The 14288-nt window shown below is 43.5% G+C and overlaps 1 protein-coding gene across 1 annotated transcript in view; it reads left to right on the forward strand.

Annotated features, from left to right (window-relative positions):
• ACPP (acid phosphatase, prostate) overlaps window positions 1-14288 on the forward strand; it is a 57319-nt gene that overhangs the window by 2539 nt on the left and 40492 nt on the right. The window contains exon 2 of the mRNA XM_006902549.1: window positions 13331-13426. Coding sequence (XP_006902611.1) covers window positions 13331-13426 — 96 coding nt within the window. The remainder of the gene's footprint in view (window positions 1-13330; window positions 13427-14288) is intronic.

The raw sequence follows: 14288 nt of genomic DNA on the forward strand, positions 1-14288 counted from the left end.
TCTCCTCACAACATGTCCAAAGTATGTTAGACGGAGCCTCAGAATCCTTGCCTCCAAGGAGCCACCCGGTTTAACTCTTTCCACATGCACATGAAATAATGGAAACTTTTGCAGTTTGGCTTGTGTGCGTGTTAGTCTTTAAGCTGACATCCTTGTTCTTTAGGACTTTATTTTTTATGTATTTATTTCTTTTTAATTTGATTTACTGTCAAATTGGATCCAACTGGCACAGGAGGAGCGACAAAGTTCCTTCTGCAGCAGAGCATCTGGTGGATTTGAACCACGCACCTTCGGGATTGGCTCTTCAGCACTTTAAAGAAGTCCTTGACAGCTGTTACCCAGTGCTTTACATCTTTTGATTTCTCAGCTGCTGCTTCCAGGCCTGCTGATTATGGATCTTAAGTAAAAAGAAATCCTTTACAATTTTAATTTTTTCTCCATTTGTCTTGATGTTGCCTATTGGCTCAGTGTTGAGGATTTTAATTTCGTTATATTGAAGTGCAATCCATACGTAAAGCTATGGTCTTTGATCTTTTACAGTAAATTATTTTTTTTTTTCAAGTCCTCTTCACTTTCAGCAAAGTTGTGTAATCTGCACCATGCAGGTTGTTGATGAGTCTTCCTCCAGTCTGGATGCCACGTTCCTCTTCACATAGTTCACCTTCTCGGGTTATTTGCTCAGTACACACCGTGAATAGTAAACTGAACACAAGCTGAGGCGCACCATTTCTGGTTCTGAACGATGCCAGATAGCCTTGTTCTGTTCCAGTGACTACTGCTGGCCTATCTCCTGGGTCCACCTGAGCACAGGTAAGTGTGGGATTCCCTCTCTTCTCGAAGCTAGCCATAATGTTTTATGATACGGATGTTCAAATATCTTTGCATAGTCAAGAAAACTTAATATTTCTGGTATTCTTTGCTTTCCACCAAGGCCAAAAGTAAATTCCTTGGAATAAAACATTAAATAAGAACATGTGTAAGGCTAATATTAACTATTTTTCTGGCTGTTGCTTCCTTCCATTAACTGTAGAGGTGGTTGTTGCCACGGACTGTAAAGTCAGGACCGACTCACAGCTGACCCACCAGTGGATTTTCAGAGACTTTAAATCATGTGAGAGGAGACTTCAGCTTTCTCCCACCCAGCAGCTGGTGGGTTCGAACTGTGGGCCTTTGAATTAACTCTTTACCCCTTAATACATCTTTTATAGCCCTTGAAAAGAAACTTCTATCTAGAGATTTAAACTAGAAGATATTGTGTTCTTTTGATTGATTATGGAGGGGAGGAAAGCCCTGTAAATGGTTAAATTACCCTTAACCATTAAACTATTCATGACAATCTTAAAAATTATCAGAGAAAAAAATATACAAGCAAAGTACCTCTGATTAAAGTGATCATCGTAATGGTATTAACTTCTAATTGACTATGTACTCTTCTGAGAATTTTATATTGGTAAATCCCATCATCTGCCAACAATTTTATAAGGTAGAGTTGCCAGATAAGGAATACAGACTATTTAGTTACATTTATATTTCATATAAACATAGGATCATACAGTGTTGGGATGTTCATGTTTGTTTTCCATTTGCTAAATCTGGCCATTATTAGATGGATCTTGGCTAAAAGTAAGGAGTACCAGAAGAATGTCTATCTTTGTTTCACTGATTATGCAAAGGCATTTGGCTCTGTGGATCATAACAAACTGTGGCTGACTCTGAAAAGAATGGGAATCCCAGAACACTTGATTGTGCTAATGTGAAACCTATACTTGGACCAGGAGACAGTCATCAGAACAGAGCAAGGAAACACTGCATGGTTCAAAATTGGGAAGGGCATACGCCAGGGCTGTATCCTCTCTCCATACCTTTTCAATCTTTATGCGGAACAGGTTATCCGGGAGATTGGGCTCTATGAAGAGAAATGTGGCATCAGGATTGGAGGAAGACTCATCAATAATCTACGATATGCAGATGACACAATCTTGCTCACTGAAACTGAGGAGGACCTGAAGCACTTACTATGGAAGGTCAGGGACTGCAGTCTTCAGTATGGATTGAGACTCAATATCAAGAAAACAAAGATTCTCACCACTGGGCCAATTGGCAGCATCATAATGGACGGTGATGAGACTGACATTGTTTACAGTTTTGGTTTGCTTGGATCCACAGTCAACACTCTTGGCACCAGCATCCAGGAAATTAAAAGATGTATTGTGATGGGAAAGTCTGTGGTTAGAGACCTCTCTAAAATGGTGAAGTGCAAAGATGTCAGTCTGGAGACTAAGGTGCACCTGATTCATGCCATGGTTTTGCAATCATTTGCTAGGCATCAAAGAGCTGGACAATGACTAGGAATGATAGAAGTAGAATCGATGCCTTTGAGCTCTGGTGTTGGAGAAGAGTATTGAATATACCATGGACGGCTAGGAAAACAAACAAGTTTGTCCTGCAGAGGGTGAAGCAGGGCTGCTCCTTGTAGGCAAGGATTCTGAAGCTTCATCTGACATACCTTGGACATGTTGCAAGGCGGGATCAGTCCTTGAAGAAGGACAACCTGCTTGGGAGGGTGGAGGTAAAACACAGAAGAGGAAAACCCTCAATGAGATGGATTGATTCAGTGACTGGGGTAATGGGGGTAGGTGTGTCAGAGATGGTGAGATTGGCACAGGATAGGGCAGAGTTTAGGGCTGTTGTACATAGGGTCTCTATGAGCCGCAGGCGACTCAATGGCACCTAACAACAGCAACAAACCTGGCCAATAAAGTATATGAGCTAGGCAAAAGTAAAGTGCAGGCACTAAACAAATGCCTGATATAGACGAAGCTATCCAGGCACAAAGTGCCGCAGCACCTTGCCTGTGGTTGTCCACCTGGCAGGTGGAAGAAGACTCTTCACACAAGCCCTGGGACCCCACCCCACCCCAGGCTGCTGGTTGCCATCTGGTCTCTTCTGTGTGTGTGAATGTAGTAGTTTGCGGTGCTTATAAACCAGCACATGGGGGTGGGAGTGGGTGTCTGAGATTCCCCCAGGTGCTCTGCTATAGAAAGAACTCAATCAGCAGGAGCTTTCCTTGGTTTTTTTTCTTTGTCATCCAAGAAAAAGAAATAATCTTCCTCGTCTTTAAAAATTTTAGGCAGGAAGATCAGGAAACTGTCTTTGGTTTTGTTTCCTTCCTTGAGCAGAGCCACAGTGCAGTCTTTTTAGTCAGGTTCACCTAGAGTGTGTTCCATGGAACCTCCATTGACACATTGTAAATAGGTGTTGCTTGTGCAAAAATAACATCAATAGTGAAGTCATTTTAAAGAAAAAGACATGTGTAAAACCAAGATAACAGCGTATTGTACTTCAGGATTTCTAACAGTAACATGCTAGTAACTGGGCTTTCATGGAAAGGGACTCATAAATTAGGAAGTCCCAAGTTCAACTACAGAGTTTACTTCCTTCTTTATTTTCAAAACACTCTATAGAAAACACTTAATTAATCAAAAGACGAATTGCATTGGGAAAAATCTGCTGTCAGGAATCTCTCCAGAGTGTAGAAAAGCAACGAGGTCAGTCTAGATACTAAGGTGCGCCTGATCCAGGCCATGGTCTTCACAATTACTTGCTATGCATCAGAGACCTGGACAATGACTAAGGATGACAGAAGAAGAGTAGATGCCTTTGAGTTGTGGTGCTGAAGAAGAGTTTTGAACATTCCACGGACTGCAAAGAAAACAAATAGGTCTGTTTTGGAGAGGGTGAAAGCAAGTCTCTCCTTGGAGGCTAGAATTTTGAAGCTCTGTCTCACTTTGGGCATCGGAAGAGACTGGCCCTTGGAGAAGGACATCATGCTTAGAAGGGTGGAGTGACAGTGCAGGAGAAGAAGACTCTAGATAAGATCAACTGATAGAATACTGGATGAGGGTTGGTGTGTTGCAATTAGTGAGACTGGCTCAGGACAAGGCAGGGGTCAGAGCTGCTGTACATAGGGTCGCTAGGGGTCACAAATGACTCGAGGCATATAACAAAAACAACAATGCCACCTTTGACTTTATATTATGAAAATTTAAAAATATTGCTATTATCTAGTGCTGCTGTAATAGAGACGCCACAAGTGAATGCCTTTAACAACCAGAAATGTGTTCTCTTACCATTTAGGAGGCTAGAAGTTCATTTACAGGGTGACAGCTCCAGAGAAGGCCCTTTCGCTCTGTCAGCTCTGGAGGAAGGTCCCTGTTTCCTTTAGCACCTGTAAGCCTCTGCTGTGGCTTCCCTAGGGTCAAGCAGCTTCCTAGTTCAGGGGCCCAGGTCAAAAAGGATGTGCTCATTGGTGATTGTTCCTTGGTGCTACTGACATTCTCCACTCTCTGCTCCATTTCCTCCCTTTTTAATTCTATTCTTACTCTGTGCCACTGAGTCAGAACTGACTCATTTCTGGCGTAGTGGGTTTTCAGAGGCAGTCAATCACAAAGGGAGACAGAGCAGCTGGTGGACCGCCTCTGAGTTGGAAGTGCAGCTCTTACCAAGTCCGCAAGAGCTCTGATGAGCTGAAGGTATTTCTGGCCACACCTTAGGAAAACTCTCCTTGCCTTAGCTCAGGATTGTAACAGGATTAAGAGGCATTGCATTCACCTTTTAATCCTTTTACAACTGTTTGGTTTATCAGATAATGGAGAATCATTACACAGCTTCCACATTACAAGACTCAACAAAAACTCATTCCGCCTGAGGATGAACCGGCTCATCAGCGACCCTCCATCAGGTTTTCAGAGACTGTAATCCAGGAAGAAAGCAAAAGGTCATTGCTCTTTTCAGGTGAGAAAGAAAAGACCAATTCAGATGTCATAAGAGTGTCTGAAAATTACACCAGAACATCAAGAATACAAAACAAAGGGGGACATGGAGGCCAGATGTCAAACGGCAGCACAAGAAAACGAAGTATTATAATGAAATGTGCGAAGAACTGGAGTTAGAAAATTAAAAGGGAAGAATTCACTCAGCATTTCTTAAGCAGAAAGAATTAAAAAACACATTCAAGCCTCAGATTACAATTCTGAAGGATACCATGGCCAAAATCTTGATTGATTCAAGAAGCACCAAAAGAAGATGAAAGGAATATACAGACTCACTATACCAAGAAGAACTGGGTAACAAGGAACTATTTTAGGAAATAGAAACTAATCAAGAACGAATGGTGATGAAGAAAAATTCAAGCTGCACTAAAGGCACTGGCAGAAAAGAAGGCCCTCGGAATAGACGCAGTCTTGAATGTGCTCATCAGTCTGTACCAAGAAATATGAAAGACAGCTACTTGGCCAACTGACTGGAAGACACCTATATTTGTTTTCAGTCTCCAAAAAGGTGATCCAGCAGAATGTGGAAATTATCAAGCCATATTGTTAACATCCAACACAGGTTAAATCATGCTGGAGGTCATCCAGAAGTGGCTGGAACTGACTGAAATTCAAGTGGTATTTGGAAGAGACCTTGGCACCAAGCATATCATTGATGATGTCAGATGGATCCTGAATGAAAGCAAGGAATAACAGAAGGATATCTATTTGTGTTTTATTGACCATGCAAAGGCATTTGACTATTATAATAAATTACCGAAGAGAACGGGAATACCAGAACACTTAATTGTGCTCACATAATACCTACACTTAAACCAAGAAGCTCTCTGAACAGAGCAAGGGAACACTGTATGATTTAAAACCAAGAAAGGTGCATCAGTGCTTTCATTCATACCTATATATATGCTGAGCAAATAATTCAAGAGGACGGACTCTATGAAGAAGAGTGTGGCTTCAGGATCAGAGGAAGACTTACCAACAACTTGCATCATGCAGACTACACAACCATGCTTGTTGAAAGTAAAGAAGATTTGAAATACTTCCTGCAGAAGTTCAAAGACTATAGCTTTCAATATAGATCACATCTCAACATTAAAAAGACAAAAGTACACACCTTTGAGCCAATAGGCAACATTACGATAGGAGAGAAGACTGAAGCTGTCATTGATTTCCTGTTTCTTGGATCCACAATCCATACTCTGACACTAGAAGTCAAGAATTCAAAAGCTGCTTTGCTTGGTAAATGTGTCAAGGACCTTTCTAAGGTGTTAAGGAGCAGCAGTGATGTTAGTTTAAAGACTATAGTACCATCACAACAAGATAAAGGTAAATAATCCAATTGAAAAATGGGCCCAGGATATGAACAGACACTTCACCGAAGACAATATTCAGATGGCCAACAAGCATATGAAGAAATGTTCAAAATCCCTAGCTCTAAGAGAGATACAAATCAAAACAACTAAGAGATATCATCTCACCCCAGTCAGAATAGCAAAATTTAACAGAACAACAAGCAACAAATGCTGGCGAGGTTGTGGAGAAACTGGAATCCTTATTCACTGTTGGTGGGAGTGTAAAATGGTGCAACCACTGTGGAAAGTGGTGTGATGCTTTCTCAAAAAATTGCAAATAGAGGTACCATTTGACCCAGCAATTCCAATACTGGGAATATACCCTAAGAGAACATAACCTACATCCAAACAGATATATGCACACCCATGTTTATTGTGTGTTCACAATAGCAAGGAGTTGGAAACAACCCAGGTGCCCATCAACAAATGAATGACTAGAGAAGTTGTGCTATATTCACACAATGAAATACTATGCTGCATTGAAAAACAAGAAAGTCATGCAATATTATTCAAAATGGGTGAGCCTGGAGGACATTATGCTGAGTGAACTATCTCAGTCACAAAAGGACAAATACTGCATGGTGCCACTGTTGTAGAATGGGACTGACATCAGGGTTGGGGTAAGACTGAAAAAAACTGGATAAATTATGTATACTGCATTGAAACAAATGAGGGAGAGAATAATTTAAAAGCAATATATGATAGGATATTATAGTTATCACAAGAGTCCAGAATTAAGGGTGCATAGTAGAGTGTACCTGGGGTGGTGGGAGGGGTGCGGGGGGATTGTATACCAAAGAAGGAATTTTTCTTTTGCTTTCCAAAGAGAGGAGCGAACTGGGGAGGGGGGGGGGCGGGCTGGGCAGGGAGAAAAGTGCAACAATGAATGAATGGAAATCTAAAATCTCTGTAAATGTTCATTAAAATTAACAAAATAAAACTTGTTTTAAAAAGGAAAAAAATCATGCAACAAGGACAATCTCAATAATAAAAATAATCTTGATTGGGTACCTAAAAAAAAAAAGATGACTATGGTACATCTGACTAAAGCCATGGTTCTTTCAATTACATGCTGTGCATTTGAAAGTTGGACAGTGACTAAGGATGGAGAAGAATTGATGCCTTTGAGTTGTGGTGTTAGGGAAGCGTACTGACCATCCCATAGACTGCCAAGAGAACAAACAGGTGTATCCTGGAGAAAAGGCTACCAGGGTGCTACTTGGTGGCAAGGAGAGTGAAACTGTCTCATAAATTTGGGGCATGTTGTAAAGAGGGGCTGGTCCTTGGAGAAGGACGTCATTCCTGGGAAGGTGGAGGGTGAGGGAAAGAGCAGATCCTCAGTCATGTAGACTGACAGTGACTGCAGCAGCGGACTCGGGTGTGTCAGTGATGATGAGAGAGCAGCGGGACAGGGCAGGGGTCAGATCCATTTTTCTAGATCTGAGTCAGTGTCTACTCAACAGCACCTAACAACAAAGTGCACAGAAGATTTCCCATCTTCCTCTCAAAAAGGAGCTGGGGGATTTGAACTGCCTGCCTTTGGGGCTGGTAGAGCAACTCTTTACCCACTAGGCCACTAGAGCTTCCTCTGGTACATGACTACATATTTGCATTTTAGAAGGGAAGGATATCTTTCAATCCATGGCATTTATAAAATAGAACAGTAAGCATGGTGAGTACAGATATAACCATCAACCAGCTTCGGGAGTTATCAACAGATAACCAACCTCATTTCCCTATACCCATTCGCTCCACACACAAGCCCACTGGATTATTTCAAAACAAACTACATCATGACAGTCTACCCATAAGTAGGAAGATCCCATTTTCAAACCTTTTTCTCTCTCTTGGGGGAGGGGAGGGGAGGAGCCTACAAGCTCAGGTGATCTCGGACAGAAAACTTCTTAACTCAGTTCTGCCAGAGTTTATGAAGGAAGGGATGGAAAGAGCTCACGGAGTGGAATTCCTCCTCTAGTTGTGCAGCATTTCTTAACAGAAATGACCTCCAAATCCGACGCCGACGCACGTCATCTCCATGCCTGGATAAACAACTCCCACATCGTAGTTAGGGAGGCCTGTTGGCAGTGACCCCGAGAGCCTAGATCTCTTCTGGTCGTTCTCATTCCCCCATTCATGCTGGGCCCTGCGTAGAAGCTGCACTGCAGTGCCTGCCCTCTCTCACCACAGCTTCTCCTTGTGGTGTGCGCAGGACACAGCCCCGTAGGCTGCCTTTCACAGCCACCACTTTCCTCTTCACCTCTGACGTGGGAATCGCCGACAGGACTCATTCTCTTCGCCCCACCTTACTTTTCTATCCTCTTTAGCGAAAGATTTATTCTTCAGTTCCTAAAACAAGAAAATGGGACGGGCTTTCATTCACATCAAGGTCTGTTGAGCATTGAGAGGTTTTCACGATGTGGAGCACGCTCTAATAAAACACAGAGTGAAGCTTCATGTCAAGAGGCAAAAGCCCTTCTGAGAATTGTTTCCAAGAGCTAGGAGACAGCTGAAAGGCCAGCGCCATGGTTTATGACACTCCACACCAGGCCAGCGGCAAACTCCCCCTTCCAGAAACAAAGGTGCAAATCAGGGCATCAGGGAAAGTGCATGGACAAATGGGCCAGATCCAAGAGTCATTGATTAAAACGTGTGTGTGTGTGTGTGTGTGTGGCTCACGCACATGCGTGTAAAATTTATGGTAGAAAAGGGAGCCAGATGTTTGAAAAATAAGAAAATAAAAATCATGAAAATGAAAACAATCTGATAGAAACTGAATAGGACTTGCTTGATATTAAATGATTGAGGTTTCCACTCTGTGAAGGCTGCATTTTTTCAGCACAGACTTGAATCTAAAGTAAGGCATCAAACAGATGGAACCTTCACGGCAGAGGGACAGCATAAAGGCTTGGACCTGCAGGGGCCAGTGTGGCTGGACCAGGGTTAGCAAGAGGGTGGATGAGGCAAAGGAAGGGCATCACGGGGCACAGGGACAGGGTCTTTTAGGGTTTTGTACGCCATGGTAAGCACTTTGAAGTTGATGCAAAGAGCAGTGAGACATGATTTGATTAGTGGGGAGGGTTTGGGTAGATCAGAACAAGGCTGACCACAAGCTGGTGATTTTTTGAACCAGTGACGGGCTTCTTGGGACTCACCATAAAATATATAGCGTGCCCTATAAAGACTTTGGGATGAAACGAGAGAACATAAATGGTTCCAAGCAGGCAGTGGCATGCTCTGGTTGACATTTTCTTAGCAGAACACTCTGGCTCCTGCGTGGAGAGACCAAGCGTGTTTGCCCTGACTGTTCACCAAGTCCTCTCATCCTATACAGCATGCTAAACCTGTTTGACAAATCGGCGGAGTAAAGTCTTCCACGGGAATATCGAATCATGCTCCTTTAAAGAAGTGACCCATGACTTTAAAAGGACGGAGTGTGTGTTAATACGATGGAAAGGCCAGCGGCAATCATGAGAACCAGAATATCTGAACGGCTTATCCTCTCTTTGAACCTGCATGTTCTTAACTGTTCAGTACAATAGTACCAACCTGTCCTCACAGGAGGGGAAAGCCTTTTATAAGTTTGAGCAAAGGATAGGCACTGTATTTGTCTTGAACGTGTGCCTACTGCAAGTACTGTAGCACTGCAAATACTTTGAGCAAAGTTCTGTGGGGACAAATGTTGACTCTGGAGACATGCAGGTTTTGTTTGAATCCTCACTTCCTTGGTTACGAGCTGTGTGACCTTGGGTTTCTTGTGGTGGTTAAGCATCACTGAGTCACAGTGAGCCTCTGAACAACAGATCTGAATCGTGCCCTGCTCTGCGCCTTTCTCCCCATCTCAGGTATGCCCTCGCCCCTGTTACCGTCACCGTGTCAGTTTATCTTGTTAGAGGTCTTTCTTTCTTGCTCTGACCTCTCACCTTTCCCGGCTGGTGTCTTTTTTCAAGGACTGGTCACTCCTGAGAGCATGCCCACAGTACGTGAGATGCAGTCTCCCCATCCTCGCCTCTCAGGAGCACCCTGGTTCTTCTTCCGAGGCAGGCTTGTTTGTTCTCTTGGTAGCCCGTGGGGTGTGCAAATATTCCCTACCAACACCACAATGCAAAGGCATGGATTCCTCTTCGGTCAAGTAAGGTCAACTCTCCAGTTTATGAAATAGAGAGAATTACAGTAATTACCTTGGAGAATTGGTGGGAGGATTAAATAGTGAGGAACAGTACAGTTTCTGGGACTAAGGAAGCTCCTGTTGCAGCTGTAGGCTGTTAGGAAGCCATATAATTTATTTTATTAGACTTTCTTTTGCTTTCCTCTTGTCTAACTCCATGACTCCCAGTTGGGAGTGATTTCATCCCCCACTGACAGAGCTCTGTTGGCCTAGTGGACAGAAAGGGATGCTACCGAGCCAAAGGTGGCTGACTAATCTGCGGCCCTCAGGCCTGGTTTTAATTGTTTTGGGTGAAACATCCTTCTAAGTGGCATAGCCCTAGTCTGTGCATTGCTGGACAAAGGTAACTCGTGGTTGATAAACCACTGTGATGATAAACACTGTGACACTGATGTGTCAAATGCGATAATGATTACCCATGGTGGACAGTGTTTGGTGGAGCTCCCCGATTAAAACAAGCTTGGAAGCAGGAGTGGCATTCACTTCCGAAACAGCTTGCCTCCCTATGAGCCTGGAGAAGGGACGAAAGTTATACAGGTGTCCAGGTCTTTCGTTCATAGGGTCGCTATGAGTCACTTATGACTTGACGGCACTTAACAACAACAACAACTGAATATCTGACCCTTCCGTACATCTTCGTGTTACAGTGAAGAGACACCACTGACATTTCATATGTAGCAGCCGAGGACGCTGTTGACCGTCCTCTGATCACACACAGCCTCCCACAACCAAAAATTATCTGACCCAAGATGTCAGCAGTGCTGACCCTGAGAAACCCTGGACTTAACAATGTAGGGTCTGTAATTGCCTGAAACTGTGTAATAACTTTAGTAACTGGTATCTGGGTAAGGATTCTACACGATCTCCTGGAACGGTTGTGTGTTCACGAGCTGACTCACAGGACCTCCACGCACAACGCTGCCCGGCCATGGTGCAGCCTGGCCAGTGTTGTCCTGGCTCCTACGGGCTAGGTTTGGAAGCCGATCACAAGGCCTTACTTACTTCCAGGTCTGACTGCAGTCACTGATATAACCTGTTCACGATCACAGAGGGACAAGCCTTCACTGGGACACAGGTGGGGCTGATGTGTGGGACAGTAGCAGGAAGCAAGCCTAGTCTCTCATCCACCGAATTTCTAATGTCTACATGGGATCTAGAAAGTCTAAAGTGTGCTTTGATTGTGACAAGAGAGGCATTAGGATTAGCCTTGATCATTTATCACAATCAGGTCTTGCCTGCCAACTATTGCTATGTGCCATTAAGTCAGAACTGAGTCACAGCTGACCCTCCAACAGGTTTTCAGAAGCTGTAAATGGCACAGGAAGAGACTGCCCATCTTCTCCTCTGGAGAAGCTAGTGGATTTGAACTGTGTTCCTTTGCGTTGCTAGTATAACTCCATACCCAGCAGACCACCAGAGCTCCCAATGACTAGGACGCATGCATGCTCACACAAGAACATGCTGTTGTGTCTGGGAGGAGCAGTATCTCCTTGTTGAGCAAAGATTCCCTAAGACCACGCTGGCGCTTCCTCCCTGTGCAGCATGTCCTACCAAACCATCCATGTCCTTCAGACACCAGGGACACAATTCAGGTCTAGACACCTCCCTCACCTCATTCCCTCTGAGTGACCACCTGCCTTGGTGAGGTGGCCTTTCATGTCCTCCTCATTCAGGAGTCCGGATGCTGAGGTGCTGTAACTTTCCATAAATTTTAGAGACTGTTTCTTGTCAGATACGTCAGTCCCAAACACGTTTCCACGTCTCCATGCTGTCCCTTCACTCCTCTGCAGAGCTCTCCGGTGCACATACTCCATTGCTAGGAGACCCCTCAGCCTTCCTCTGGCCACTGTGTCTCCTCAGTTAGTCCATGGTCTGTTCATGCCATAAGCCAGGGCTCTCTGTTTACTACAGACTTCATCTTGTACCTTCTCTTTTACTTACAACAGAACTGTATGCTTCGGTTGATCTCTAACTCAGAAAGCCTATCAGAATATAAGTACCAAAATTTCAAAAGACTGTTTCCTCCAAAGAAGAAAATGTGCAACCAAAAGAACATGTCATGGGTTTTAGCTTTTCCAACTCTCCACTCACAATTCCCTCACCTCTTTCCCTCTAAAACTAACAAATCATTGGCTCAAAATGGTAAACAAATTGTATTCTTTTAAGAACAAAGACTTGCACTTAAAAGCTATTGTTTTATTGTTGTTGTTGTTGTGTATATAGATTCAGAACCAACTCAGAGCTGACCCTCTCTCGTATTATCACGGGGAGATTTGCCCATCCTTCTGCCATGAGCAGCCGATGGATTTAAAGCAAGCCTTTGGGATTGCAGTGCAGTTTCTTACCACTAGGCCACCAGAGCTCCCTAATAATTTTATTTTTTTTTACTAGTTTATTTACAAAATTCCAACATAAATTCAAACAAATTCTTTCACTTTCCCTCACCCCCCACGCAATATTTTTTAAATTGTTTTATTAAATGTTAAAAAAAAACACCACAGCCATTTTTGCAGTGGCCTAGTCCGTAGGAGCCTCACTGTCAGCCTAAAGGTGACACCTCTCTGTGGTTCTGGCTGTTTGGGGGGTGGGGAAGACGGCAATTTCTGGCCCTGTGATTTGCAACCTTGGAAAAGCCACTGGATGGTCAGGTGAGACGATTCTGAGACTTTGTCTGCAATAAAGTTATCTTGTTAAGCTTTGTACACTTTAATCATCTTGATTCTCATATTACTTAGAATACAGATAAGGTGCCACTGGGTTTATAAGAGTGATTCTTAACTCTAGATGGAGGAGCCTGATACTCTGGCACTCACCTGACTGATTAAACCAAAATCTTAAGGGATGAGGCTCAGTCCTTGGAATTGTTTCCATTTCCCGGTGATTCTAGTGGGTAACCAAGGTTGAGAACTAGAGGTTTAGAAGACAAGCTATTACAGGAGCATGAGACATTTGACCCATTGCTGTCTTATGTCTATTTCCAGGTGTTTCGCCACGGAGACCGAAGTCCCATTGAAACCTTTCCTAATGATCCCATTAAAGAATCTGCTTGGCCACAAGGATTTGGTCAACTCACACAGGTTGGTTACATTTTTAGCTAAAGGTTGTTAATAAACCTTCAAGAAAAAGGCACGTAGACTGGTTTGTTTGGGTTGGTGTGGGTAAGTTGTGTACACTGAGAAAAGAATGGCTAAGTTTAGAGATGTTGAAGACAACGACGAGACACTGTCATGTTCATGTCCTGCCCACAGCACCAAACGTTATGCTTGAGGTCATGAACCACAGCTGGACACTCAGTGCTGAGAACAAAGACGGCATTCTGCCAACCTCATCACACTATGCACCTGGTGCACTTAGCCTTACACAATACGGACTCAGCAAAACAGTAATGTGCTTGCTCAAAGCATGGCAGTGCTTGGCTAAAAGCTGCTTCTCACAGATAAGGCCACGACGGGACCCAGATCTGCTTGCCGTGTATATATGTCACACTACAGTAGCCCGCAGATACTTACAAGTCAGCTTCACTGAAAAGAGTGAGAAATAGGCATAATCAATAGTTGAAAGAACATAATTTCTCTCTACGTGTATCAGAATCTGATTTCTTGTCAGCTAGATTTATATAGAAGGGTTAGCCTTCTATATAAAATCATCAGATAAATTGCAAATTCCCATCACCTATGGATGTGCTCACTAAGTTGTGCCAGGAAATCTGGAGGACAGCCAGCTGGCCAAGTGACCGCAAGTGATCGGTATTTGTTCCCATTCCAAAGAAAGGTGACCCAACAGAGTGTGGAAATTATCGAACAATATCATTGATATCACATGCAAGCAAGAGTCTGCTGAAAATTATCCAAAAACATTTGGAACAATATGTCAACAGAGAACTGCCAGATGTGCAGGCTGGATTTAGAAGAGATCGTGGTACCAGGGATATTATAGGTC

The sequence above is a fragment of the Elephantulus edwardii genome, unplaced genomic scaffold, assembly GCF_000299155.1.
Source record: "Elephantulus edwardii isolate Elephantulus edwardi_28Jun2011 unplaced genomic scaffold, EleEdw1.0 scaffold00427, whole genome shotgun sequence".
Taxonomy (NCBI): Eukaryota; Metazoa; Chordata; class Mammalia; order Macroscelidea; family Macroscelididae; genus Elephantulus; species Elephantulus edwardii.